The 26858-nt window shown below is 40.8% G+C and overlaps 1 protein-coding gene across 2 annotated transcripts in view; it reads right to left on the bottom strand.

Annotated features, from left to right (window-relative positions):
• BEND7 (BEN domain containing 7) overlaps positions 1–26858 on the bottom strand; it is a 92066-nt gene that overhangs the window by 14853 nt on the left and 50355 nt on the right. For both annotated transcript variants that reach the window (XM_090266514.1, XM_090266515.1), the window contains exon 7: positions 7125–7244. In XM_090266514.1, coding sequence (XP_090122640.1) covers positions 7125–7244 — 120 coding nt within the window. The remainder of the gene's footprint in view (positions 1–7124; positions 7245–26858) is intronic.

Below are 26858 nucleotides of genomic sequence, written 5' to 3'. Positions count from 1 at the left end.
CTGCTGACCTCCTTCCTATATGTTCCCCATACCTATCATTGTTTTTCCACTCTCATTGCCTACTTAGTTTGCCTTTGTTTCGATCCCCTAGCTTCTGTTGTTGGTTGTTGTGATACAGTTTTCATTTTAATGTTCATAGTTTTGATCTTCCTTCTCCTAAACAAGTCCCTTTAACATTTCATATAACAGTGATTTGGATCTGATGAACTCCTTCAGTTTTACTTTGTCCGGAAGCACTTTCTCTGTCCTTCTATTCTGAATGACAGTTTCGCTGGATAGAATAATCGTGATTGTAGGTTTTTGCTTTTCATTACTTTGAATATTTCTTGCCAGTCCCTTCTTGCCTGCAGAGCCTCCTTTGAGAAATCAGCCGGTAGTCTAATTGGGACCCCTTTGTACATCATTCTCTTATTCTCTCTTGCTGCTTTTAAGATTCTTTCTTTATCCTTGATTTTTGACATTTTGATTATAATGTCTTGGTGTGGTTCTCCCTGGGTCCAGTTTATTTGGAACTCTCTGTGCTTCCTGGACCTGTAAGTTCATTTCCTTCCCCAAGTTAGGGAAGTTCTGCTTCATTATTTTTTCACATAAGTTTTCAATTTCTAGTTGTCCTTCTTCACCTTCTGGCAACCCTATGATTCGGATGTTGGCCCGCTTATAGCTGTCCCAGAGGTTTCTGAGCCTCTCCTCATTCTCCTCACTTTTTGTTTCCTCTTTCTGCACTGATTGACTGTTTGTTCCTTCCCTATGTTCCGATTTGTTGATTTGATTCCTGGTTTTCCTTCCCTGTGTTTCTGTTCACTTCAGCAGGACTAGTCTTCATTCCTTCCCCGTCTTGATTAAGTCTCGCTGTTATTTCTGTAAGCTGTCTTATAACTATAGCTCTGAACTGAGTCTCAGAAAGGTTACCTATCTGTTTGTCCATTAATTCATGTATTTGCTTTCTGGTCGGCTGCATGATTGGGATCTCTATCATTATACCTGCCATATTGACAGTTTTTGCTTCCTGGGCGGGGCTGTCGCACCTCCTATGCTGTAGGGGGCGGAGCCACATGCACTCGTCACTACCGGGTGACCCTTCTCACCACACTGTGGCGGTTTGTGTGGGGGCGGGGGTCCAAGATGGATTCCTGCCATTCACTCTCTGCTGAGAGACCAGGAGCCTCCTCCTCCATCCCCATGCCCTCTGGGCCTCACAGTCCGAGGCAAAGGGGTTCTGCCTTCCCCGGCATTGGAATCGTGATCTGACTGGTGCTCCCCAGGTGCTTCTCACCTCCTCTTAAATATTGGTGTCTGTGCTTACCTCAGTCCCGCTGCCCATCGCTGCAGCTGCTGCCATCAGCACAGCTTGACATCTCCACCCTGGCTTCACCCCTCCTAACTATCCAGATGAGCACCACTTGTTTATAACTTCATACGTTGGACTTCCATGTAGCTTTATTTTCTGGAACTTCTGGTTATTTCTGGTTTTGCGGTAGTTGTATTCCTTCTTAGTTGTGGAGGGAGACAGAACGTGGCAGTCTAGCCCTCCATCTTGGCCAGAAGTCACTCCTGACTTTTTAAAATGTGTAACTGTGCTTTCCACCAGCCGGCCACTGCCACCGCTGCTGCTGCCACCAACACACCATGTCCTCTGCACCCCAGGTCCCCTGCTCATACCTGTCTGGATGAGTATTTCTTCTTTATACCTTTGTTTGTTGGACTTCCATGCAGTTTGATTTTCTGGAACTTCTGGTTGTTTCTAGTTTTGAGGTAGTTGCATTCCTTCTTAGTTGTAAAGGGAGATGGAGCGTGTCTGTCTACACCTCCATCTTGGCCGGAAGTTCACTGTCCACCTTTCAGATGCTAACAAAACCTGCTAGAGGGGCAGAAAAGTGCCACGGTGCCAGTCCCAAATACCTAGGCAGATAATCTAAATCTAGTCAAAGTGAAAATACCCAAAATCAAATATGTTGATAACTACGGAAAAGGACACACAATGTTCTGAGCACCTGCAAGGCTCCCACCAGAAGAGAAGGGTGTGCAAGCAGTGTACCATTTGGGCACAATTCTGTAAAACAGGCATTGGCATATGTAATTTACTAATACACACGCTGAGTTGATTAAATGATGTGTTCAATGGCAATCTGTTTGTGGCAAAGAGAAACAGGAATGTGGAAAAAAGTTCCCACCTGTGTGTATGTGTGTTTGTAGTGGGGAGGTGGGTAAGGGAATGGGACCAGAACTCATAATAATTGGTCTCAGCATTTGAAATAGAAAAAAAAAAAAAAAGGGTGTGTTTATGTATAAAGTATTAATATATAGTATAGGGAAACAATTTAAACTCAACTTCCTATTTTAGTCACGTGGCCCATTGCCAGAAAGACTGGTTCTGTATCTCTGAGAAGCAGCCTCTCCAATACACTCAGTGGGCACTGAACATCCTACCCACCCTTTGTCTTCAATGTTTCAGGTCCTTTAGTGACTCATAATCACCTCCAGCAAGAGACACATATTCTGTAACACTGATTTCTCCACCTAATTCAGTAATACCAGCATCCTGGATTTAAAGTTCTTTCCTCTCATGCTCTGAAGGATCTCCAAGTATTTTTCACATTTTCCATTTACTCCTACCAGTGCCTGTGGAACAGGAAGGGACCAGCATGCTTCTGTGGATTCTGAGTGGAGGAATTTGCTAGAAGTTGAAGGCACAGTTGGGACACTGTGTGAAGAACCAAGGGTTACTGGCTTTTGGGGTACTTTGGCCCTTGCTTTTCCTTTGGGATGAGTGTTAAATTTAGGTCTTTTCACTATGACAGACTAGATCTCTCTCAAATCTGAATATTATAACTAGCATCTTGTTTTGGAGGGAGGTCAACAATTTTCCCCTGCAAATCAATAGGCAAATGGAAGCTCTCACATACCCAGTCAAGACTGCCAAGGCAGAATTTAGGCAACACAAGACCAGCTGAATACTAGCAAACACACCACTCAGGCTTCATACTTGAAATTTAATTTGAGATAGAAAACCGATGAGACACAGCCCCCAACATGATATCAGAAAGGTACTATTTCCTGTGTAAGACGATTGGGCAATTGCCTTTGATAACAACCTGTTACTCACTGTAAAATATTTTTTCACCCCAATGCTTTCCTGGAGCCTGAAATCTAGAGGGGTTAAAATAATACAAGGGGCTTTTGTGAGGCAACTCAAAGCTGAGGTAGGAGACCTTTAGCCTAAGAAAGAATCTGAGACTCTGCTGGCAGGAGTGAATCTTTGTAGGTGTTACTCAGTTAACCTACCCTGAGTGAGTTCAGGAATCATGATATAGGACTCTCAATCTTTGAGGGAGGAAGAGAGAAGACAGGAAATTGGCAGAGAACTAAGGAGATGGGGGTGCAGAGAAAAAAATAAAAGAAAGGACTGGAGAAGGAGGAAGAAAGGGCACTCTGTGATGACCATGCAGCAGCAAGAGATCCCCTAAGAAGCCACAGGAGCCCTGAGGACCTTGTTCCTGAGGACAGAGCTCAGGGACATTGCTGCCCTGTGGGTTTTGGGATAAGTATTTGAACCTCAAGGAAGACACTGATGAAAGAATATTTTCCAAGATCTTACATGACCTAGACAATAAGACTTTTTTGTTGTGGACTACAGTCTCTTCTTTTTCACTGACATATTCGTTGGTTCATTCATTGGTTCCATGTTGTCCACACAATGTTCTAGATACTTGGGACAGAAACGTGACTCTGATGCCATCTCCGCTCCTCAGGCTCTTATGGTCATTGGAGCAAACAGGTGGGTGACTATTCCGGCGGCAAAAGACTAAAGAGCTGTGGCCACCTAAGGAGCATCCAGGAGAAAGAACCTTGATGCTATGACAGGAGGAGGCATTGTTTCCCAGGTAGAGGGAAAACATGAGTTTGAAAACCTAGCATATTTTACAGAAGATGAGGCTGGTGAGGGGCGTGGGGCTGACTATGAAGAAACTTGCCTGCCATACTGGAGGGCAGAGGTGTATGTACAAGGGATTTTACTTTGGGGGTGACAGGAAGCTAGCAGAACTATTTAGCTGGGGTGAGAAAGACCAAATCTCATTTGCTGAGTTACAGAGAAGGAAATCTAGGGTCTCAGACCTGAGAACCACTGACGATGGGACAGTCCAAGTCAGGAGTGGGGATTTAGAATGAGAACAGTACCAAGGATGGAAACTTGGAAATGCTGGGTGTAGAAGACAGGTAGAGAAGGCAGTGAAGGAGACCTAAGGCATTGCCAGAAAATTTGGAGAAGAAACAAAGAGAATGAAGTCATAGAACCCAGGAGAACAGAGTCTCAAGAAGGATGACATTCCACAGAGTAAAAATCAAAATGAAGGTCAAGTTGGAGTGTTAATATAAACAGAAAGTGAAATCTGATCTTTGGGATGTGAATGCAGCAAGAGTTCACATTGAGGAGTGAGGTCAGAGGGCAAGGTGCAATGGATTCTAAAGTGACCTGGGATGGGGCAGGCACACATGGATGCAAACCCTTGTGGAAGAATTTTGATTAACAGTGTTAAGAGAAAGAGAAGGTAGAGATTTTAAGAAATGGCAAGGATAAAGGAGTCGTTATGCTTTCAGTTGGCAAAGGGGAGGAGAACAAGGTCATAGATATATTTTGAGCATCACTCTATGTCAGTCTGTTAGTGGCAATACTTACATTGTCTAATTCTAACCCTGAAAACACTCCTGAGGTAGCTGTTAGCCTCATATAAACGAAGAGTGCAAGGCTCAGAGATGTTCAATAATTTGTCCAGAAGTCCAAGGAATTTATAAATGATGGCTCAGGGCTAGGAATTCAGAACTGTTCTTTCCACTATATTATGTTGTGTTTGTTTGCGATAATTTGTAATGAAGGAGAGGAAGGCAGTGAACACCAAGAGACCTAGGAGGATGACCAGATCATTCATCCAAGCCTAAAATCCTTCACAAGTGAAAGGGGCATTATGAATTATGCCTAGGAAACGGGTAAAGCAGGACTGCCCAGGCACAGCAGGTTGGTGATCCCCTGGCCTGGATAGAGAGGCCCATGAGGTATGACTTCCTCAGTGACCTCCACTGCTGCCAGGCACTGCTCTGTACGATACTGACATTCTCAGAGAGGATACACTAGCTTCATATATAAAGACATCTGTAGACAGCATGCATCTGAAGCCTCACAACAACTCTGAGGCAGGCTTTCTTTTTATGTCCACTTCACAAGTGCGACACTGAGGATTAGAAAGTGGGGGCGATGTGCCTAAGGTCAAGAGCTTGCAAAGAACAGATGTAACATTTGAAAACTAGATCTTCTGACCCCATTATAGTTTATCACCTGACGTGATAATACATTTTTTACTAATTAAAAGTATTATACAAAAAGCATCAATTAAGTATAAAAGAAAGCAAAAAGTCAAAAAAGATGAAGGAGAGATTTTTAATAAACTATCATCTAGAGCTAAATATTTTATTTTATTTTTCGGACATGACCTTGGGACCCATATGACTTATCTAACTCTATCAGCATTAGGTCAGAGGATGCTCAGGTAGAGCCTAGAGAGAGGACCCTACAGCTGAAGGTTTTAGTTAAGAGTCCTGATGGCTACTTTTAGAGAAAAGAGCTATAAGGTTTCTCACACTGAAAACCACTCAGGCCCTTGGTACGCATGTGTCTCATTGTGACAAGGCCATTCCCAGCCTGTGCCAGGAGCTCTCCCCAAGGATGTCGTCTGTGCTCCTCCCCAGGCTCGGACGCAGTGACTGCTGCTCACTGTGAGTTCACATGAAGGGATCTGTTGGTGACCCAGCTTCATGCTTCTGTACTGCTGTTCTCACAGACCCCCATGACATCTAAGCCCGCAACATTTCAGCACCTCAGGTCCATCTCCTAGACTCTCACCTCCAGCACAGAAGCACAGAAGGCTCTGAGCAGGCCAGGCATCCTAAGTTTGATCAGACTTTTAAAAAAATCTAGAGGTTTCTGACCTCCTGGAGATGATTATTTTTATTTTATTATTTTTTTATTTGTATTTTTAAAAACCCTCACCTGAGAACATGTTGATTTTTAGAAAGAGAGGAAAAGGGCCGGGGTGAGAGTGGGGTGAGGGGTGGGGGGAGAGAGAGAGAGAGAGAGAGAGAGAGAGAGAGAGAGAGAGAGATCTGTTGCTTCCTATATGCTCCCCGACCCAGAATCAAACCTGAAACCTAGGTATGAGCCCCGACTGGGGATCAAACCAGCAACTGATTGGTGCACTAGATGATGCTCCAACCAACTGACCTACCTAGCCAGGGCTTCTTAAATTTCATATTTATTGATTTTTAGAGAGAGAGGAAGGGGCAGAGAGAGAGAAAAAGAAACATCAACTGGTTGTTCCACTTATTTATGACTTCACTGGTTGAGTCTTACATGTGCACTCACTGGGAATCAAACCTGCAATCTTGATGTATCCAGATGGTGCTCCAACCAACTGAGCTACTTGGCCAAGGCTGAGATGATTATTTTACATGATGACAGAAAGCTGACCTCAAAGGGGTTCCTGACTGATAAGTTGGCCACTGTCTTTTTGGGGAGGTTGAAACTTCAAATGACTAAACAGTCACAATTCAACCAGTGTTCACTTTTCCTGGAAGAAATCCTAGAATCACCAAGCCCAGATTAAAAATACAATTTAAATCAATTTAAATAAATATTTGACCTAAGATCTCTATTTCATTTGGTGTTTCAGGTAGGGTGATTATTGTTATTTTTTACCTTAAACAAACAGTACTCTTTGTAAAGTCAGGCAGATCCAAACAAACAAAAATCAACAGGCAATGGAAGCAAATCACAGAGAGACCTGCTTTCCATCCATAAGACATGTAAGCCCATGGATGCGGTTAGCAGTATCTTTTTCCTTTGTACTATTCAAAGTGAACGATCAGCCTGACATAGTTTTACTATTTAATCTTCAGGTGAATTTCAAAATTCATTTGAATAGAACTTTAAAATACAAAACCATAGCACATTACACAGAGCATCTTCTTCAAAAGACAAGAGACGATGGAGCGCATAGAGCAAAGCATTGTACTTTGCAATGTCTGAGAATTCAACAAAGGGCTTCTGCAATCATTTTCTTGCAGCTTATTCATACCTGAGCCTCTTTTTAACCTTCTTCTGGCCAGTTTAATTTGATCCTGTAGAATCTGTACCCAGTCTCTCGGGCCAGGAAGTTTATCCACATGATTAGCAGTACAGTACTTTTCTGTGAAGACTGAAAGAAAATGTAAAATATTGTTAAATGATTTAATAAATAAAAAACACAGATCTGAAATAGGAATATATTCCAGAAGAAAAAAAAGTATATTGCTAAAATACATAGGTTCTGCAGTAGTTATCTTCAATATTCAATGTTTCATTCCTTTGGTGAAGGTGGAGCTTGGCATAGCTGACTATATAAATGTGCTGTGCTTCAAAATGAAACCAGCTATAAATATTTAGCAATTTTTATGGAAAGTGCATTTTCTACTTGCTCCATGTCCATGTATACATGTCTTATGAGCACAGAAAAAAGTGTTTCCTATGGGTCCACTGGCCCCATGACAAAATTCAGCACCTGTATTAAAATATTTCACCTTTTTGTTATTAATTAAAAATCTAATGTGAAATTACGCAAAAAGGTGACGTTCTCATGGTGATTCCCACTAACTCAATCAGTTCTCAGAATAATAAAATGAAGTTGTATCTTAATGGAAGTTCCAATTCCATGTTAAGTCAACCTCTTGCAATAGTTCATTGGCTTCCATGAAAGAGCCACCTATTAAGCACAAAAGAAAGTATGGAGAGTCATAGAATAAGACAAAAGAGAGGCCAGGCAATTATCTTACTAAAGCCATACAGTGTGTGACTACACATACAGGTGCTGATGTTGACATTTCTGCTTCATATGCCATTCCGGAGCGCTTTTCAACTTGCTCTTCGTAAGGTCAAGACCAAGCATGTACTCACATCACACTGCCTTCTTGCTATTTAAAATAGTGGTGATTTTAATGTTTTAAAGGCTTCTTTTAAAAGGAAATGACAAGAGAAAATGTTAACAAATTAAAATACTATGTAAAACCATAATATTTCATTAGAATAAGAAAAGCTAACTGCACTAAATCTGACTTGAAAAGATTCAAGATCTACCCCCAATAAAGCACTCATTCAAATAAAAAAGCCACTTAAAAAATCTCTATTGGTAACAAAGTGTATTTAGCAAAAAATATTAGGAAAAATATTCAACTAATATGTAAGCCCCCAAATTACAAAACACACTTTATACCTACTAAATTAGAAGAATGATATTAAAAAGCTAATATACTTAATATTGATAAATTGTGGGGACCTGGAACATTCAAACATTACTATTGGCATAAGCTGGCAAAACCCTTTTGGAAAATAAGATGGTAATATATGATGAGAGGCATAAAACTGTCCTACCTTTGGATTGGTAATCTTACTCCTAGAGATTTATCATAAGGCAATAATTTGAAAGGAAAAAAAACCCACATTCAAATGCAGAGAATCTGTTATCTGAGTTAGGGCCATGCTAGTGAAAACGGGGGGCGGAGGGGGGGGGATGGAGGTGACCAGATCTGTATCTAGAATGGGCACTTCTGCTGAATCACATGATCTGGTAACTACAGAAGAAAGGGCAGGCTTGTAAGGGCAGGCAGATGTATTCAGCTTGGTTTGGCACAGGTCGAGTTTGACATGTCTATGGAGCATCCACGTGAAAAGGGCTAGCAGACATTTCTGTATAGAAGCCTGCAGTTCAGAGAAGACTCCAGGCTGATAGCAGTTTGAGAGGCACAAACATGTAAGTGATAGTTAAAATGACAGATAAGAACGCTGACCAGGGAGAACGTAATGAGTGAACAGAGCACTGGGTCAAACACAGGGCCAGAGAGTAGCCCAGTGGTTGAGTGGAAATTAAGGCAAAGGAGTCCACAGAGGAGCCTAGGACAGGCTACAGAGTCTGGAGATCCACAAGGGGACTTGTAGGCCAGCGAGTGGTGCTGATGCAGGAGGGACGCACAGTCTAAGTGCAGAAGAGGGGCCAGAAAGGGAGGTTGGAAAAGTGTCCACTGAAGGTCATCAAGGAGGGGTGGGAGTGGCCACAAATGACACTCAAAAAACAGCGTTCCGTGGGGGAAGGAAGAGAAGACCTGGAGGGTGGGGGCTGAGGGACGGGAAACCTGAACATGTTTACTGGCTGAGGAAAGCAGCAACACTGTGGGAAAGACAGGATCCAGGAAAAAGGAGGCAATCAAAGGAACCATCCCAGAAGAACTGTGAGGTGACGGGTCAGGACATAAATGGAGGGGTCGCCCTCAAACAGGAGAAACTTCTTTCTTCCTCTGACCGCAGAGGCTGGGAAGATGGGGATGGGTTGAGAAGCGGTTATAGGTTGAAGTAATCTCTCCTGAGACCTCACTCAGCTTGTGGTGAGAGGAATGGAGAGTGTGGGAAGGTCTGGAATTGCCTCCAAGAAAAACAGGAGGAGGAAAGCAGCAGACTGAGGATGCGAGGACAGCTGGCAGGACGGTGGTGTTGGCAACAAGGCAACCTGCTTTCTCCCATGACGCCTTACAGCCCTTCCTTGGGAGTGGAGACACTGAACAATAGGGCTGGTCTTGGGTTAGAATTTTGCTGGACAGTTTTGGCAGGAGGACAGGGACACAAAGCACCTGAGGATGCTGGTGAAGATGCCACCTGGAATGAATTACTTCAACTTTCCTCTCTCCCCCTTCCTGCCCAAATATGAGAAGGAAGTGAAGCCAGAAAAAGGCTCACAGACTTGAGGAAATCTATAGAATCCAGGGAATGGAAATATCAGCAGGGTTGCCAAGAAGGTGTGGAGTAAAGGCAGTTGAGTGTGTAATGCTGGAGCATAAGTGGTGGTGGTAGAGCGGTTCTGGATGGGAATGCTAAGGTGTGGTCAGGGGTGGGGCCGAAACATAGCAGAAGTGAATGTCCCTGCGTTTGAGGTCCGGATGCTATGCAGCTGTGGGGTCAGATGGATCTTGCACGTGGACGGTGAAGATACCCAGGATGACAGTGCAAAGAGGAAACAAGAGGAAGATGTGTAGCTGTAGTAAGAGCCTTAGTGGAAAGGACCCAGCCCAGCCAAACTGAGTAGAGGAATGATGGTTAGGAAGCAGAATTCAGGATCAGGGGAAGTATCAACGGTGCTGCCTAGTATGTGATGTGGCCTAGGCGTGTAAGCAGGCTCCACCTGGGATACATGCAGAGGGAACGATATCCCTGGGAGTTGGGTGTGCCTTTGAATCCCCCACACCACGTTATAGACACCTCAGGGTCTTAATTTATTGTTTCCCTCAAAGCACTGTACAACAGTTCCTTGTACTGATTGAGTTCTTACTCACTAAACATTTGATGAATAAACAAACACATCTAGTTTTGTTTCTAATGGAAGCAAACACAGCAGCTCACAAATGTATACTAATTTTGGGAGGAAGGCCTATCTGAATTAGTAGGAAGTCTTAATAGAATATAGTTAAGGAAACAAGGTTTTATTACATGTGAAGGCCCCAATAACGTTTACTTATCAGAGAATTGCCGAAAGATTCTGGAAGTCCTGCTTTAATGAATATAAACAAATGTTTGTATTTAGCATCTACTAGTTTATATGAAAATGTGTACCACCAAAAGGATAAAATATACCATCTTAGCAGGCAAACAGCTCCCTCCTTGTAATATTGTTTAATATAATTAATTTCCATAGCAACCCCTCTTTTCTTGGCTTGTAAAATGCAGATGTCCAAATTGGCACCTGTTAGAAAGTAGTGGTTCCAAATTAACAAAGTAGTTTTGGGTTATGGTCACATCAAAATGACTCCCAGCCACGAAAACCAAAGGGAAGATTCTGGAATGTTTTTCCCACTCTGTGAAGAGCTTCCAAACAGCTCTTTTGAACCTAATCTTGAGCTCAGGTACTCTGTCACTCACGAAAAAGGCAACAATTTTTATTATTTTTTTCAGTTGAAACCTATCTAGTTTCAATCAAAAGAAGCCAGGGAAGTCTCTGTCTCCTGGGTCTGTATCTCAGATGGTTGAAGGCACAAGTATGAAGCTTCTCGAAAAATATCGATACAAACAAATATTCCCACTGGGTCTATTTTGACATTCTATTTCATGGATTACATTCACACTCAAGAACAACTTTTAACTGGAATCTACCTTCTGAAGATGAAATCTTATTCTGTTGCACACACAGATGAGGCCTTAGGCCAAAATACTGAGATTGTATTGACCTGAAAACATTCAATATGCTATGTGAAGAGAGGTATTGAGGAAGCAGAATATATTTTTGCTATCTGAATCTATGGCTAAAGGTCAAGCTGTTATCCTGGTTACAGTTCCATTTGGAGTAATGATGTGAAAAGAGGTATTGCATTAATGCACGGTTTCCTGCTATGTTAATAGCGGGTCATTAAGAATCATAGAAGAACAATTTGCATTCATTCTTAGAATGCAATACGTTCTAAAAAGAAATTTTCTTTCTTTTCTATTTTACATATTAAGGGGAAGCAAGGGCTAATATTAAGCAAGTCCAAGTAGTCTAAACAAGTGGATGAAGGCCAACAATTAAACTAAATAAAAGAGTTCAAGTATCTACACTGCTTAATATAATTTGAGGTCCCAAGGCACAGAGAGTAAGTTAAGCCACTGGAGAAATGACAAATGTTCAATTTGAGCCATACATGAATAATGACTTCTCTCAGATGCTTGTATTCATTTGAGCCATGCCCTTTAGTTGTATATAAATAATGAATAAGCTAGTGGTGGCTGAGCAGATCCTTCCTTCCCTAGGAATGTGGCATTTAACATAATCATCAATGAGCCCAGCAGTGTGAGGCGTGTCTGAATGCAACACGCTGAGAACAGAGTAGATTGGCCGGGTTCCCCCAAACAGCTGTGTGCTCTCACAATAGTCCTAGAGGACTCTTCATTTAGATTTTTCTGGCTCTCTATGCTGGGAAAAGCAGAATATGGTATGGATTTTTAAAGGGAGTCATTGGATCATACAGACGCTTGAAGGGCAGGAGGAGACAGCAGAGCTTTAATTTCATTCTGAAATCTCCTAATAAGGTGAAAACGTTGGCCAGCAGTGAGTGCTCAACTTCTGATCTGATGACTCAGTTTTAACTTCTGGTCAAACAGACAAATGAAAGTCACATCGCCATCAAGCAGAACTGAAAGCGGGGTCCTCGTTAGTCTGCCTAACTCCCAGAGGTTGAGGGGCCCAGGAGGAGCGTGCGAGAGAGCTGTCTGCAGCACCACTTGCGGCTGGGAGCGTGCAAAGGACAGGCAGCCCTGGGACCAGCCCACAGGCAGAGGAGGGGAGACCAGGTTCCCTGCAGGGTGCTTGAATTATTCCACCTCCTTACATCTGAGGGTGTGGAAAACCAGCACCCCTCCCACATTTCCCTCTCCTTTTACTTTTTTAAAGCTGTTTTTTGAAACTTCCCATAAGCCAAGCACTTTATATCTATCTCATTTAATCTCAGTAATCTGATGAAGAGGTATTGTGATCCCATGTGACAGATGACAAGATCAAAGTATAAGCAGGGTATATAACCGGCCCAAGATGGCACAGCTAACAGGGATTATCTTCCACATAAAAGAATTTTTAACTTTACATTGTAAATGAGCACACAGATTCAGTAAAATAAAAGTGATTGAATTCTAAATTTAAGCAAATCAAGAGCTAAGGTAATACTTGCATGAGAAAGAAAGTTGTGAACATTGGTCTGACTTTCAGCTACAGGGTCACAGAAGCATGGCAGGGACAAGAGAGCCTGTCAGCTCACCCAGCCCTCCCCCTAACCGGCAGGGAGGGTGGTATATGGGTACCTGAGAATGATGACTAGGATCCAAATTTTATATGGTTCTAACACAGTAAATAATTTATTTGATGACATCACAGTGTTTCATTCCTCAATTTCATGGAAAGAGGTGAAAACTATAAATTGTAGGCTTGACATCCATTCTAATTATTACTAAAATGACCATAAACCTGGCACTTAAGGCACTAGGAGGCAAGGGAAAAGAGCTAGAGTAAGTCTGGTTATGGTGCAAGGCCTTAAGGTACTCCATATCTTGGTGCAACTGATACTGATCTAGGGACTGGTTCTCAGCTGTGCAGGTTCAGAAATTGATTTTTCCAACCACCAGGGGCTCAGGCCTAGAAACCAGTTCACAACAACTAAACCTACAAGAGATTGATACTTAAACTAAGATGACAATGAATTAATGTGTAACGGGGGTGACTATTTTTCTAGCATTTGAAACATTTGATGTCATCACCCAGTACTCCCACGTTTTGGAATCAAGGGGCTGGAATGAAGAGCGTAACAGAAGGTTGCTCAGTGAGAACCAAGGTTGCTGAGTGGTGTGGGGCTACCCAGCTGAGAAGGCCTATGGGAAACTGGCCATTCCTGGCCCTGCTGCCACTGTGGGCAGGAATGTGTCACATCAGTACCCTCCAAGCCAGAGCTTGAGTGCAGCAGAGACAGGTACTTAAGCCAAGGAAAGCCAAAGCCACAGACTGCCCAAAAGGATGAGCAGGAAACTCTAGCATCCTCCTCAGAATAGCAAGCAGAGAGGGGATGAGCAAAGCTGTGGCATGATGATGTGGTAGGCCCGACACCCTGTGCAAACCAGAACTGCGAGGGGTCAGATGCAAGAAGGAGGAAGCCAGCTGGTGAGGAGAGGAGGGTGAGGCAGATGTGCAGCAGAGAGCCAGAGAGGCTGAGCGTGGCTGGTGAGGAGGGCATGTGGAGCACAGGCAAGTCTGGGAGCAGCCTCCGTTCCTACCATTCTGTATGCAGCCTCACGGTACATCTGTTCCCTAAGGACAAGGGCCTTTTACAGAGGTTGGAGTTTGCCTGATTCTTAATCCACCATCAATGGCCTATCAGTGACCAACACACTCTAATGCCCTTGGCCTCTAGTACTGAGTGGGCATCGACAAGTCTCTGTGCCAGCCTCTGTGTACGAAGATCTTCAGGGCACATCCTGAGACACACAGTCACAAATGACCTTTGAGGTACGATTACTTCAGTCTATGGTTTATCTCACCTGTTTGTGTTGATTCTTATTAAAGCAATGACAATGGACGTTTTCTGATCTTGTACAGAAGCTGAGTGCTTCACATTTAGCACCTGAACCCTACTTATTTATTATAAAAATAACATACATCCATTCAAGAAGTATTTACCAAGCACCCAGAAGGCTATGCTAGGCTCCAGTGAACTGATGGTCCCTTGTCCTCAAAAGGCTCTTAATGAAATGGATGAAGGCAAATGAAGTCAAGAGAAGTACAGAGTGAAGCTGCTATATGCAAGTGGGTATGGGATGCACAGACAAGGGGCACTGAGCCCACTCCTGGTGGGGGCGGTATCTGAGAAAGCTGTTGGTGGCCAAGCTGAAGCCCAAGAAAGAGTGGAGGTTAGATGAAGAGTGAGAGAAGGAGAATGCTCCAGACATGTGCATTTGCCCTAAGGACAGAGTATAGAGAGAGGCAGTCTCAGTAGCTGGGAAGGCCAGGTTTCTACAGCTCTAAAGGAAGTGAGGAGGCTGTGGTCCTGTAGGTGGAGGTTAGAACCAAAGCCTCTGTGTGATGCTGAGAGCCTGGAAGGGCTGCCCGCAGTGAGAAGGGAACCATCTGTCCCTCAGTACAAGGAGTTCTGTCTAGTCTTTGGAGGGAGGAAAAGAGTTTCCTTGGAAAATTCTAATGCTTCGCCTGGGCCTCCCATAGGTTTGGAATTTGAAATTATATTACCTGCATAAATGGATGTAAGCATTGCTATTGATAGCCCTGTGCTACAGACAAAGGAAATGCAGAATTGCTCCTATAACTTGGGCCCCAACAGATTCTCATGGCAAGCAAAAGAAACAGAGGCCCACTGCAGATGGGCTCATATGTGAAAATAGTGCAACACGTAAGGAAAGATCCTCTATAAGCAAGAGTCAGCTGACCCAGAAGCACTGGATTAAATTACCAATAACTTAAGGCAATGGAACTACAAAGTATATATGTTTAAAATGATAAAAGATATTAAAGGACTTAAATCATTAAGAAAACAGTGAGGGTGATTTCCAAAAAGAACTTATAGAAATTAAAAATATGGTAACTTAAATTTAAAAAGTGAAAGGATGGGTTAGTTAACAAATTAATATCACTGAATAGAAAAGGGAGATAGATCTGAAGAATTAACCAGAATGTAGTACCAAAAGGTGAAGAGATGGAAAAGATAATAGACAAATTAAGAGACATGAAGAACAGAATAAACATGTCCAGTTAACACTAACAGATGTTTCGGGAGAGAAAGAATGAAGGAAAGGCATAATTTGAAGAGATAGTAGCTACAAAATTACCATAATTGGTAAGAAGCACAACAACCAAGCAGATTAATAAAAACAAAGATATATCTAAATATAAATAAAGAAACTAGAGAATGCCAAAGGCAGAAAGATATTAAAGGCAACTGGATAGAAAAGATAGATTATCTACAAAAGAACAAGAGACATAGCAGATTCACAACAGCAACGAAATCTAGAAGACAGTGGAATATTTTCAAATTGCTCTGAAAAAAGTCCTCCATCCAGAATAAATTACCCAACTGAACTGTACATCATTCAATAGTGAAGGGGAAATAAAGAAATTTTCAGGACATAATTGGAAAGAATATACCACAGAGACCCTCATTCAAGGAATTTCTAAAAGTTGTATTGATGAAGAAGAAAACTGAAAGCAGAAGAAAGAATGGGGGCTGGAGAGAAGAAAGGAGGACATGACCTGTAGCTATTAAGAATTATTATAGCGCCAAACTCATGAAAACTGTGTAGTATTGGCTCAGAGGGAGATAACAGACCAAGTGTCAACATGTGAAATGGGAGCTCAATATACAATAGAAGTGAAATTTCAATTCATGTAAAAAAAAAAAAAAAAAAGAAAGGATGGTGTGTTAGAATGATGGGCTAATCACAGAGAAACCTAAATTAAATTCCAGGTGGAATTTAAACAGTTTAGACAAAAGTAAGTTCCAGGTAGGTGAATGATCTGAATATAAAAGATGAAACTTTAAAATAGTAGGGAGAAAAGAGCATATCATCACATAATCAGGATACAGAGACTTCCTTAAAACAAGCACATAAAAAGCACAAAGCATAAAATAATCTGACTTTTAAATCTAAACTTTGGTCTGATAAAAGAGATCATATGCAAAGTTTTCACAAAGCAAAAAGTAAGAGAAGGTATCTGTAACTCATAGAACTGACAAAAGAATTTATATAAATCAATAGGAAAATAACAACCTAGTGGAAAAACTAGAAAACAATGTAAATTAACAGCAGAAGCTAAATAAATAGTAATTAATATGAAATGATGTTCAATTTCATTAATAATCAGGAAACGCACCATTGAGGTGCCACTTGAGACCAGTCAGACTGGCAAAAGTTAAAGTTTGTTAACACCAGATGTTGGCAAGAATGAGGAAAAATAGGATTTCTTACACATTGCTGGAGGATGGTGAATGATATTGGTCACTTTAGAAAGCCATTTGGCGATGCTTACTGAAGCTGAAGATGCTTGTACGCCATGGCTCAGTTCCCCTGGTGTGTCCCCTAGGATACTGCCACACACGAGCCCAGCTGCCACAGGTCCTCGTGAAACACGAGAAGCAACTTGACTGCCTCTTCATAGAAGACTGAAGAAATTTCTTTACTTATATGAATAAATCTTGATTAAAAGAACACAAAGTTGCAAAAGTACAGCAAGAGGCTGAGATGTCGACTCATAAATTCACAAAATATAGTAAATGTGCTTTATATTTAGTGAAATAGAAAAATACGAATGAGAAAGAGTCACACCAACTTCAGGTTACTCTGGAGCAGGAAGGAGAAAGAGAAAGGGAATGAACAGTACAGGAACATTTTGAGTCTTACAAACAAAACAAAACAAAAGGAAGATGAGTATGAAGTAAATAGAACATCTGTTTTAAATCCCAGTGGTAAGGTGTAGAGAAAATGCATCTTGAAAAATGTCTTTAACACACTCAAAAAGAAGAGAAATATAATTTGCACTTCTGATCTAAAGACGACTGACTGCTAATGGGGACAAGTGTCATTCTTCAATCAGTATCTGAACAAATCAGAAAATTTCTCCGAGGGTGATGCTGTAAAAATGTCAAACTGACCAGATGTCAAGTAAATGCCTTACATGTACTCTCTGCTGGGATAAGCACCAAGACTATCTTTAAAAGACAGCTGGGGTTAACAGGGTGAAGATATGAGGCCATCATCCCTCAGGTCTCAGCTGAAACATGACCTTCTGAGGCAAGGTCTCTCAGAGTTTGTTAACCAGTGGTTTTTAAATAATAACATCTACTGATTATCTAGATCATAGACTCAACAAGGGTAGAAATCCTGGCACTCTTGCTCATGGACAGCACATAATAGGCAGCACAGATGCACAGTCTGTTAAAGAACAAACCTGAAATACTGTTTTCCTTTGCTCTGTGGCTTGATTTGAAAAACAGAAGAAAGAATTTCTTCGGTAAGTAGCCACAGGTCTTGACATACACAGAGCCCTGAAGTTTATTTCAGGTTTGATTTAACAATAAGATTTAGCAGAGTTCATCAACTAATGCACCTAAAACAAAATCTTTATATTAGAAGTAAAGCTAAGGGAAGACAGTAAGGTACACAATAATGTATTATGGATGAAATTAGAATATCCTACTACTGGGAGACTGCAGGGCAGTCAGCTGGTTGAGCAGAGTAAAAGCTGACTACCATGACCTTCAAATGCAAGTGCCAATCCTGCATGGGACTGTCACTTGCAGTGGTGGTTGTAATGAAGAGGTCACTAAAGATCCATAAAACTGATCCCCAGTCATATTTCTTTCATTCTATAGCTTTACTTCTGAGAATTTGGACAAAAATTACTGAACCACAGAATTTCTGAACTGGGAAGAGACTTTAAAATTTAGCCTAGACACTCTGTTTTTTTGTTTGTTTTTTTCAAGAGAAGGTTAAGTTTCAAGATCTTAAATAGCAGAGTTAGGGGTAAATCCACACCCCACAATGCTCCTTTCACTGTCCCCAAACTGGGTGGGACTTTGAGGTTTGAACACTCTTGTTTTATCACAGCGATTCTCAAATATTTGAGGCCAGAGTCATCTGGAGGAAAGGAACAACATCCTTTGTCTTCCTTTGTTTTTCCGCTACAGTGGCATCTCTGTCTAAAATAAAGTGCCTTTAGTGGTTTCTCAAATTAAATAAAGTTAATTTTAATTTGCTTCAATTTAAGAAAGTCTACAGCAGAGCTTATTTATAATACAGTTATTAGGAAAATGACAGACACTCTTTTGGCTAGATGAGTTACAACATACATTTGTCTACCTGGTATATTTCAAGGGAATAAATTATATTGACTAAATATTAAGATATGGGCAAAACAGGCTTTGATGTAATGACACCTTACTATTTACCCCCTTTTTGGCAAAGAAACATGTATCAAGATCATAGATTTATAGAAATTCTACTTGGAAAGCATCTTGAAAATAGCGCAACTCATTTTAGAGGTCAATAACTGAGGTTCAAGTGAAAGAACATTTAAAAGATTGGGAATCATCAACTCAGATAGTTAGGCAAGTGGCATAAAACTGCATGTACACTAATGCTCCTCTGTGCCCAAGCACCATTCCACAGAATAGGTCTTTGTTTACATCTGTTCTTTATATAAGCAAATGAGAAAGTACTGAGTTTTTCTGTTTTTAAAGCTAGAGTTTCTTGGTTATATGAACTTTTAAAGGCATGTATGAGGTACTACTGAGTTCACCCAGTAGCTGGAAGTCTGGCAGTAACACCCAGAATTAGTTATGACATATTCAGGAAGTTCAGGTACCATCCTATCCCTCACAACCACCCTAATTCAGAGCTGGGCAAGGTGGGATGAGGAAGAATGATGAGCTAGAAAAGCAGTGGTGGTGATGGGAGTCTCGTCTGAGGATCAGATCATCAGGTCCATTCACGGGCCCGTCCCTGTGACCATCAGGGTGAAGATGCTGAGTGTTAGCACAAGGCTGATGCCTCAGAGGAAGGGTTTTATTGTCTGTTCTTTTTTAATGGTGGCAACTCCTAATTGAGAGCAGCTCTAGGAAAAATCAGGGCTCACATTTTGAGGCTCATTATAAAAAGCTCTCAAACATTTCTTTTACACTCTCTCTTTGATGTTTTAAAAACACTTTTGGATAAGAACACTGATGTATCAAGTCTTGAGATGGTAAAAACATGAAATGGCACATTTAGACTGCTTATGGATTTTATCATTGGGTTTATTTAAATCAAAATCCCTCAATGCAATTATTATACTTTAACCATTTGAAGAATGCTCTCTGGTACGACTAAATGCATGATAAACTATACCTTCCATATTGCATATTGTGTAGGTTCACCTTTGATAATTAACAATAACCAATGCTTTCACAGCTCCTACTGAATACAATATGCAGGATCCCCTCGATATTTTTAATTGTCAAGATCTGTGCCATCCTTGAATGCTGTGCACCACTTGATTTGTCTGTTGCTGCTGTCTCTTCAAGTCTTTAAACTTACATTCTGCCTCTCTGAGTTTCAGCTGGCTTCCTCCAACTTGTCATGGAGAAGTTTTGTGGCTATCTTGTTATTCTGTCCTGCACACATCAATGTAATGGAGTTGAGTTTTGATTTTTAAGAAACCACTTTTTTTTTTTTCAGTAGAATAAATTGACTGCCTGAGTTCCTCTATCCCTCTTTCCTTCCTGTCTTTATTAATCATTAGTTCTGTGAATGGCACTGTTTCACATGCCAAGGAATATGCAAATCAAATACAGAACAGGGACTCTGCCCCATAGGAGCTTACAGTCTTGTTGGAAGACAAGATGTCCAAACACAACTCAGATGACCATACATCTTGATTTGCCCAGGGCAGTTCGAAATGCCTGCTTTCCCAGTGAAACGATTAACAGCATCATTTTCACTCTCAAAAGTGTTCCAGTTTGGGAAACAAATAATATAGTCATCCTCCATATAAACCATGAATAGCAAAGGGTTAATTGAGATTTATTGCTGGACATATAAAGGAAACATGTGCTATAGGAATTTGGAGAAAGGGGAAATTAATGCAGGCTAGGGCACCCAGAGAAAGTCTCACAGTAGAGGGGATGAGACTTGGGCCAGAAAATGAAGAATGAGTTGAATTTGTCTACAAGAGAGGTGAGTATGGTAGCCCTGGGGAACTCAGCATAACTCCAAGTTCAAAATGAGTATGTGATGCTTGAGGAGTAGTGTCAACCCCAGGGTGGTTCACCTGGTAGAAGCACTGGGAAATATAGTTGCAAAAAGAGAGAAATCAAGTCATGGAAAGTCTGGAAAAAAGCCACAGTTTGGGCTTGATTTATAGGCAAAGAGGAGTTAAGCAGGAAAATGTCACAAAATTTTGTTTTACAAATGTTACTTAGCTGTTAGGATACACTATGAACTGGAAGGGGAAAATGAGGGGTAGGGAGGGTATGTAGAGTGTTTTATGGTGACGGATGTTAACTAGACGTACTGCGGTGATCATTTTGCAATACATACAAATCATGTTCTACCCCTGAAACTAATATAATGTCATATATCACTTATATCTTAAAAAAATGAAAAGTATTTTGCAGAACTTCAAGGACAAGGTGATGCACATCTGGGTTAGGATGGTGTGAGAGAAGTTCAAAAGTAATGAATGAGCAAGGAAGGACACGGAATTGCGTGGCCGGGTTATTAAGTGGGACTAGTGGGAAAGGATAGAAAGGCACTGATGCTAATTCTGAGCTTTCAAACTTGCGAAGTAGGAGAATGTTGCTGTATTTCTCAAAGTAATGTGGTTGTAAGGAGGTGTTAGTGCCAGAAGCTGATGCCACCTTTCATGTGATGCACTATGTGCGTAAGAAGGACCACAGCTGATTCTTTAGGAAGAGGCCAGGCCAGGTCCCAAGCTCTGCAATTAAGTTAGACTGTCCCACATTTCTTAATACTGATCATCAACTATCTCATTTGCTCTTGACTCTGTTCACATTTCTAATTAGGACTTGTCTCCATTTAAGTTGCACCCAACACGCTGATTTAGAATAGTGTATGTGGAGGGAAGGATTCACTTTAAATAACCAATGCTGAATTTACTCAGTATCAAAGGGGAGGGCTGATGGGAGATGCTAAGGTTCTGAGTAATACCAGGAGCTGGCCATGGAGAGGTGTCGAAATCTGACCAAGAGCCAGATGTAAGAAGGAACCTGGAAACAGTCAATGCAACAGAAGATTTGACTGTAGGGATCAGTCAGTGGGAAGACCTACATCCTAGAGGCAGCACTCTCTCGTCTAGGTGCTTTTAACAGGTTAGATGCAGCCATGCTTGCTCTTATACAAAGACGTCTTTAAGGTAGTCAAAATTGATGCATCTGTTAGTTCAATATTAACCAAAGGTCTATGGATTTTTAAGGGGTTTTCTTCATGGAAGCTAACATATATATTCCTACTTTATTGTGGGTTTACCATTAGCCCATGGTACTACAGTAACTACAACCATTCCTTGATTATTTGCATATGCACCTTTAGGGTAAAAATATAAGTGAAGTTCAGTTCTTGAGTCTCTCAGATTTGTGATGCAGACCTTCTGTGAATTAGTCAATAACTGTTCATGGAACTGAAACATTTGCCAGATTACAGGAGAAAAGCTACAAGCAATGTAATTTGGCCAATTCTAGATGTGTAATAAAATTCTGCTTCCCTGCAATGGAAAATAGAAGTGGCATTACCTTAAGATGCTGGTGAGCATCTTAGATCAGCCAAACAATTCAGGGATTCAAAGAAAATGGTGATCTGTTGTGCAGAAAACACTGCTTTCTATGATTAGGGCCATGGCTAGCCCAATGGTGCCATTGCACAAATTAGAAAGGTGTCCCTTCCTCAGGGCATTTTACTGGCCTCTGCTAGGAAGCTGTCATAATAAATATACAAACTGACAATGTCAACAACGGAAGGATGCCTGTGATGTGCAATGAACATCATGCTGGAGTTGCTCTGTCTGTATTACAGGAACTCTCTTTTTTGACAGGAAGCTGTTTTTGTCAACCCTAACAGTGGTGTTAAAATGTAGGTTTTGTAAGAATTTAGCAACTGGATGTTAGTTGAGTCCTTGCAAGTTAACCCACAACTGGTAACCCGACAGGTTAAAGAAAGATCCAAGAAAAGCTACAACCTTCTTACCAAATTTCTCTACATTTCCACTTGCTCCTTCTGTACCAAGAAGATGGATCTGCAATTTTGATGGATTCCTTTTTTTGAGCTTGGAGAAATCCCGTTGACAAAGCAGGAATAGCCTGTTGACTGGCTATGGCCCCGACCCCAACAGTTCTGATTCATTAGGTCTGGGATGGGGCCTAGAAAGCTCTCAATAGCAACTTGAAGAAGCACAGCTCTGGTTGAAAATCCATGGGTGCAAACTGTGTATGAGTCCATCTCATTGGTATTTATAGTCAAGAAGTTAAACACCCGAAGGTAAACAGGTTGCTGAAGACTCAAGCTCTATCCCTTAAAATAGACTTCAAACAATTCTGGAGGAAAAAAGCTTTCACTCATTGCTTTATTTAATTTAAGCTTCATTAAACATATTCTGTGTTTCAGCCTTTTCTATTTTCTTTGCTTTTGATACACTGCTCATCCTTCAAGGTCTAGTTCAGATATATCCTATTCCTTGAGGTCTTCTCTCAGAAGGATTTATATCCTCTGTGCTTTCCCCCTCCATTTGGTAATGGGCACCTCACACTTACTTTTTTTCTGCCTGGGAGTATGCTTCTGTATTACAGCTCACTGTTTACATGTCTACAGAATGCACATCCGTAGGGGAGAGGCCATGTCTTAGTCATCTTCAGTGTGTTACCAGTTCCTGACTAACAGTGGGTGGACACTAAACATTAGTGTGGTAAACAGAAATTTCATGCCTGCTGATGACTTGTAAGTTTACAAGATCAATGAAAATACTGCGAATGCTTTGGTGTTCTCATGATTCATCCAGTATCAGAAAAGTAGCAAAGACAATGTCTTCTGTATCACACTGTTTGGTGAAGAAAGTTGACCAATCAAGGGTTTCAGATATGCAATCAGGGAGACTGGCTGGGAGCTGGCCTAGTATGGAGACTACATTTTTTCAAGACGACCACAATAAGGCCATAAGAAAAATGACAGGACATTTGTTTGGTGATCCACCCATTACAGTTGTGATGATGTCTGGAACGTCTTCCTTCCACCCTGGTGTATGAGGCAGTTATCTAATCAAGTCTTGGACATGCACTGCAGGCATGTCGGAAACCAGGGCCCTTGTGTGACATGACAGAAAATATCATTTTAAGCCCCAGCGGTTCAAAGGACAAGGGCCACTGACACATGCTATCTTTCCATTTGCTCCAGGAGAGAAGCAGGGCAGCCTTCAGAAAGGTGGCGCCCTTAAGGGATAGCATAAGGAAGAGCTTCTCAGGAGGGCTGCCGCACGTGGCCCATGCAGATGGTGACACCGGAATGGGCTGTTCGGCTCAGGAGCTGGGATGGCACTGCTTCTTAAGGGTGGTCTGAAAACAACCTGTGTCAGTCACCTGCAGTTACTTGTTCAAAAGTCAGATTTCTGGGACTAGCCTGCACATATGAAATCTCTCTCTAAGGATGCACCCTGAGAATCTGAATTTTGAACCAATGCCTCAGGTAATTCTGATGCTCACTAAAATATGAGAAGTGTTGTGGAAAAGACAACGTATAGTGCTCTTCATATTTCAGGGCCAAGATTCAACATCATCTCTCTGTTACTGGGATGCCCTAAAAAGTAGGAAGCTAAAAATAACAACTATTAGGTCATAGTTACAAACAGAGCTGAGAGACAAGCTATTTTTCTGATGTCATGATATGGTTGCTATATATTATTTTGGTTATATATATTATGCAGTTCTATCCTGTTTTAAGCAGATCTGATAAGTAAAAACATGAACAGATAAGTTGACAATGATTATTCATCTTCCAAAAGGATTTTTGAATTAAAGCATTCATCAATGGGTTCCAAACAATTAGAATCTACATCCTTTGAAAGACTACTTACATGCAGGGTGACTTCCAAGCTCTTTCCTTGTGGTTCTATGTCCTGGAAGAGTCTCGGAAGGGGTCACACTTCTGTTTTCCTCTCTAGCATGATGGGACTGAGTCTCACTGTCTTTAAGGGAAGACCTGCCCTTGAAGCTAATAAGTAAACTAAGACATAGCTGTACTTTCCCCCCAGATTCACTCTGAGTATGCTTTGCATACACAACTGAATGGTTGTTTTAAATAATTAGTATGACAGCCTTCTAGTGGAATTTATAAAGAATCCAAAATGCTAAATTTTAAGATAGAAATTTATAAACTTGGGATGCCTGTCTCTTTCTTTTCAATACTCCTCATAAAAGGAATGAAACATGCCAGACAGTGGCTTACGGTCAGAGAGGCCTGGGGTTAAATGCTGGCTCTACCACTTACTAGCTGTTTAAGTTAGTTTAAGTAAGTTTAATTTCTCTTAGTCTTAGTTTCCTCTCCTGTAAGTGAAAATGAAATTAACATTGTAAGGATATTTAAATGCAAACTGATGCTTCAGCCTTGTTCTTACACAGAGTTCTGAGAAAATCCAGAAGTTAACTATCAAGAAATAAATCATATGTAAATTACACCCCAACCAAATTAATTTAAGTTTATGTGAGATAAGATAGAAAATAGCTATTTACTTTTCCTGATTAAATCCAAGGAAATGAACAATTATAGGCAGTAAAAATGGAAAAGGAAGGTATTCTAAAATGACAAATATGGACCCCACAAGTCTTGAGAGCTGACAAAATGAAATAAGAGGCTTTGGTGGTCAGTTCAGCACCTATGAAAGGGAGTTTCAAATGTAGTCAGGGCTTTCTAATCTAGTAAGGAGCACAGCTCAGTTTCTGTAGAACCACCAACCAAGGAATGCTGCCTCCTAGGGCTGTTCTGACCCCCACATAGATTGGCAGACCACCACATAGATTGCTCCCCAGGAGAGCAACGTGTACTGGTAGCCTGTGTTGCCTAGAGTAAAACTTGGAGCAGTCAGCCAATTCTTTCACTTGACAAACATGTCATTTCCTTTGAATATAAGAGGATTCAAGAATCTTGTGTAGTTTGATATTAATAAAACTATCTCAGCTAATGCCTATGAAGCTGAATTAAAAATCGTAGCCCAGGTTCTAAACACAGCTTTGCCATAACTATATTTTCTGAAGAGTATCCAGAGAGGCAAAAATTCTATCACTATTTAGATGGCTCTCACTCAGTCAAACTCATGGTCTCCTGGGATATGATATCAAGAATCAGATGGTCTTCAGCAAGGACAGCATGAAGTGAATAGAGCTTAACTGGGTACTAACCTCCACTGTGTTCTGGCTGTAAAATCAATTCCGAATCAAATCCAAGATGCTAAACTATCCTCAGCGCTATGACCTCATACTCCATTTAAGAAGAGCATATGTTGCTTCTTCCCAATTGAACTCAAAATGTTCAGGTGTGTTTCTAATTAAGGATCCTTGGGCCATACCTATAAGTGAATTTTTAACGAATTACCGATAACTGTTAGCCTCCATAAAACAGATGAGACTCTGAAAAATGAGATCTCTACAAAGAGTTTTATGTTTTATTTTCAAGGTACTGTCATGGGGAATATTAATTACCACTATAGAGAGCTCTGTATTTATTGCACAATAAACTATTTTCTTTTTCAGTCCATTTTTGTTCCCATTTATAAGCATTTTAAACTTCTCATTTACCATTTTCCCCATTGTTGTCTTAGCCAACCTTATCACTTTGAAACAAAATCCAGCCTCCACTGTTATTCTCACTTCTTAGATTTTATAAAATCTACCAGAATTCATATATTCCTAGGTTGTAGAACTTTTCACATTGAAACAAGAAACAAAATTAAAATATGTCTATAAATAAACACTACAAGGAAACAAGTGAATATAAAATATTTGTTGACTTAGGTTGTTGGTGGCTTATGGGTAGATATCTGTCTTGTTTCATAGTTATTTTGTTTTTCTAAAATAATTTTAATGCAAATTTAATTCAACAATATAAGAAGTGTATAGAACCTTTAAGTTCTTTGATTTGAATAATCTGTTTTATTATGCATTGGGAGCAGAAGCCTCATTGCCATATTTATTTCTGGCTAGAGTAGGGCTGTGAAGAAAATTAAGGCATCTTCTCTATTTCTGTTTGTAACATACTTTTTCAGACCATTGTATGATTTCCAGTCTACATTGAAAATGATGGAGAAAACCCATATTAGTCTACTTGTAATGATATATGTCATTACCATCTATTATTAGGGTAACTTTTCTATTATTATTAAATCAGAACATGGTCATTCATGGTTCCCCAATTTCCAAATACTTTCATAATCTTAATATACAATCCTGAAAAAAAGAAAATTAAAACAAATCCTGACTACTTTTTTCAGTGTGTTTAAAAGCTGCAGCAATGAAAAGCATTATCAGCCTTGACTTTCATGTTCCAGAAGGCTCCAGCAATACTACATCAAAATGGGACCCCTTCTTCACTTCAGCAAGTCCTAGTTACATCATTGACCATTTTTCAAATTCTGTAATCTTGTTTTTAGTGTCACTTCAGGCTGAATCATTCTTTTAAAAAATGACACTGAGTGTGATATCTCTGTAGCTTTTCTTACTACAACTCAACTGTCACTTTT

Source organism: Furipterus horrens, unplaced genomic scaffold, assembly GCF_987537825.1.
Source record: "Furipterus horrens unplaced genomic scaffold, mFurHor1.1.pri manual_scaffold_2, whole genome shotgun sequence".
NCBI lineage: Eukaryota > Metazoa > Chordata > Mammalia > Chiroptera > Furipteridae > Furipterus > Furipterus horrens.
The sequence above is the reverse complement of the archived record's forward strand: the minus strand, read 5'-3'. Positions and strand labels throughout refer to the sequence as shown.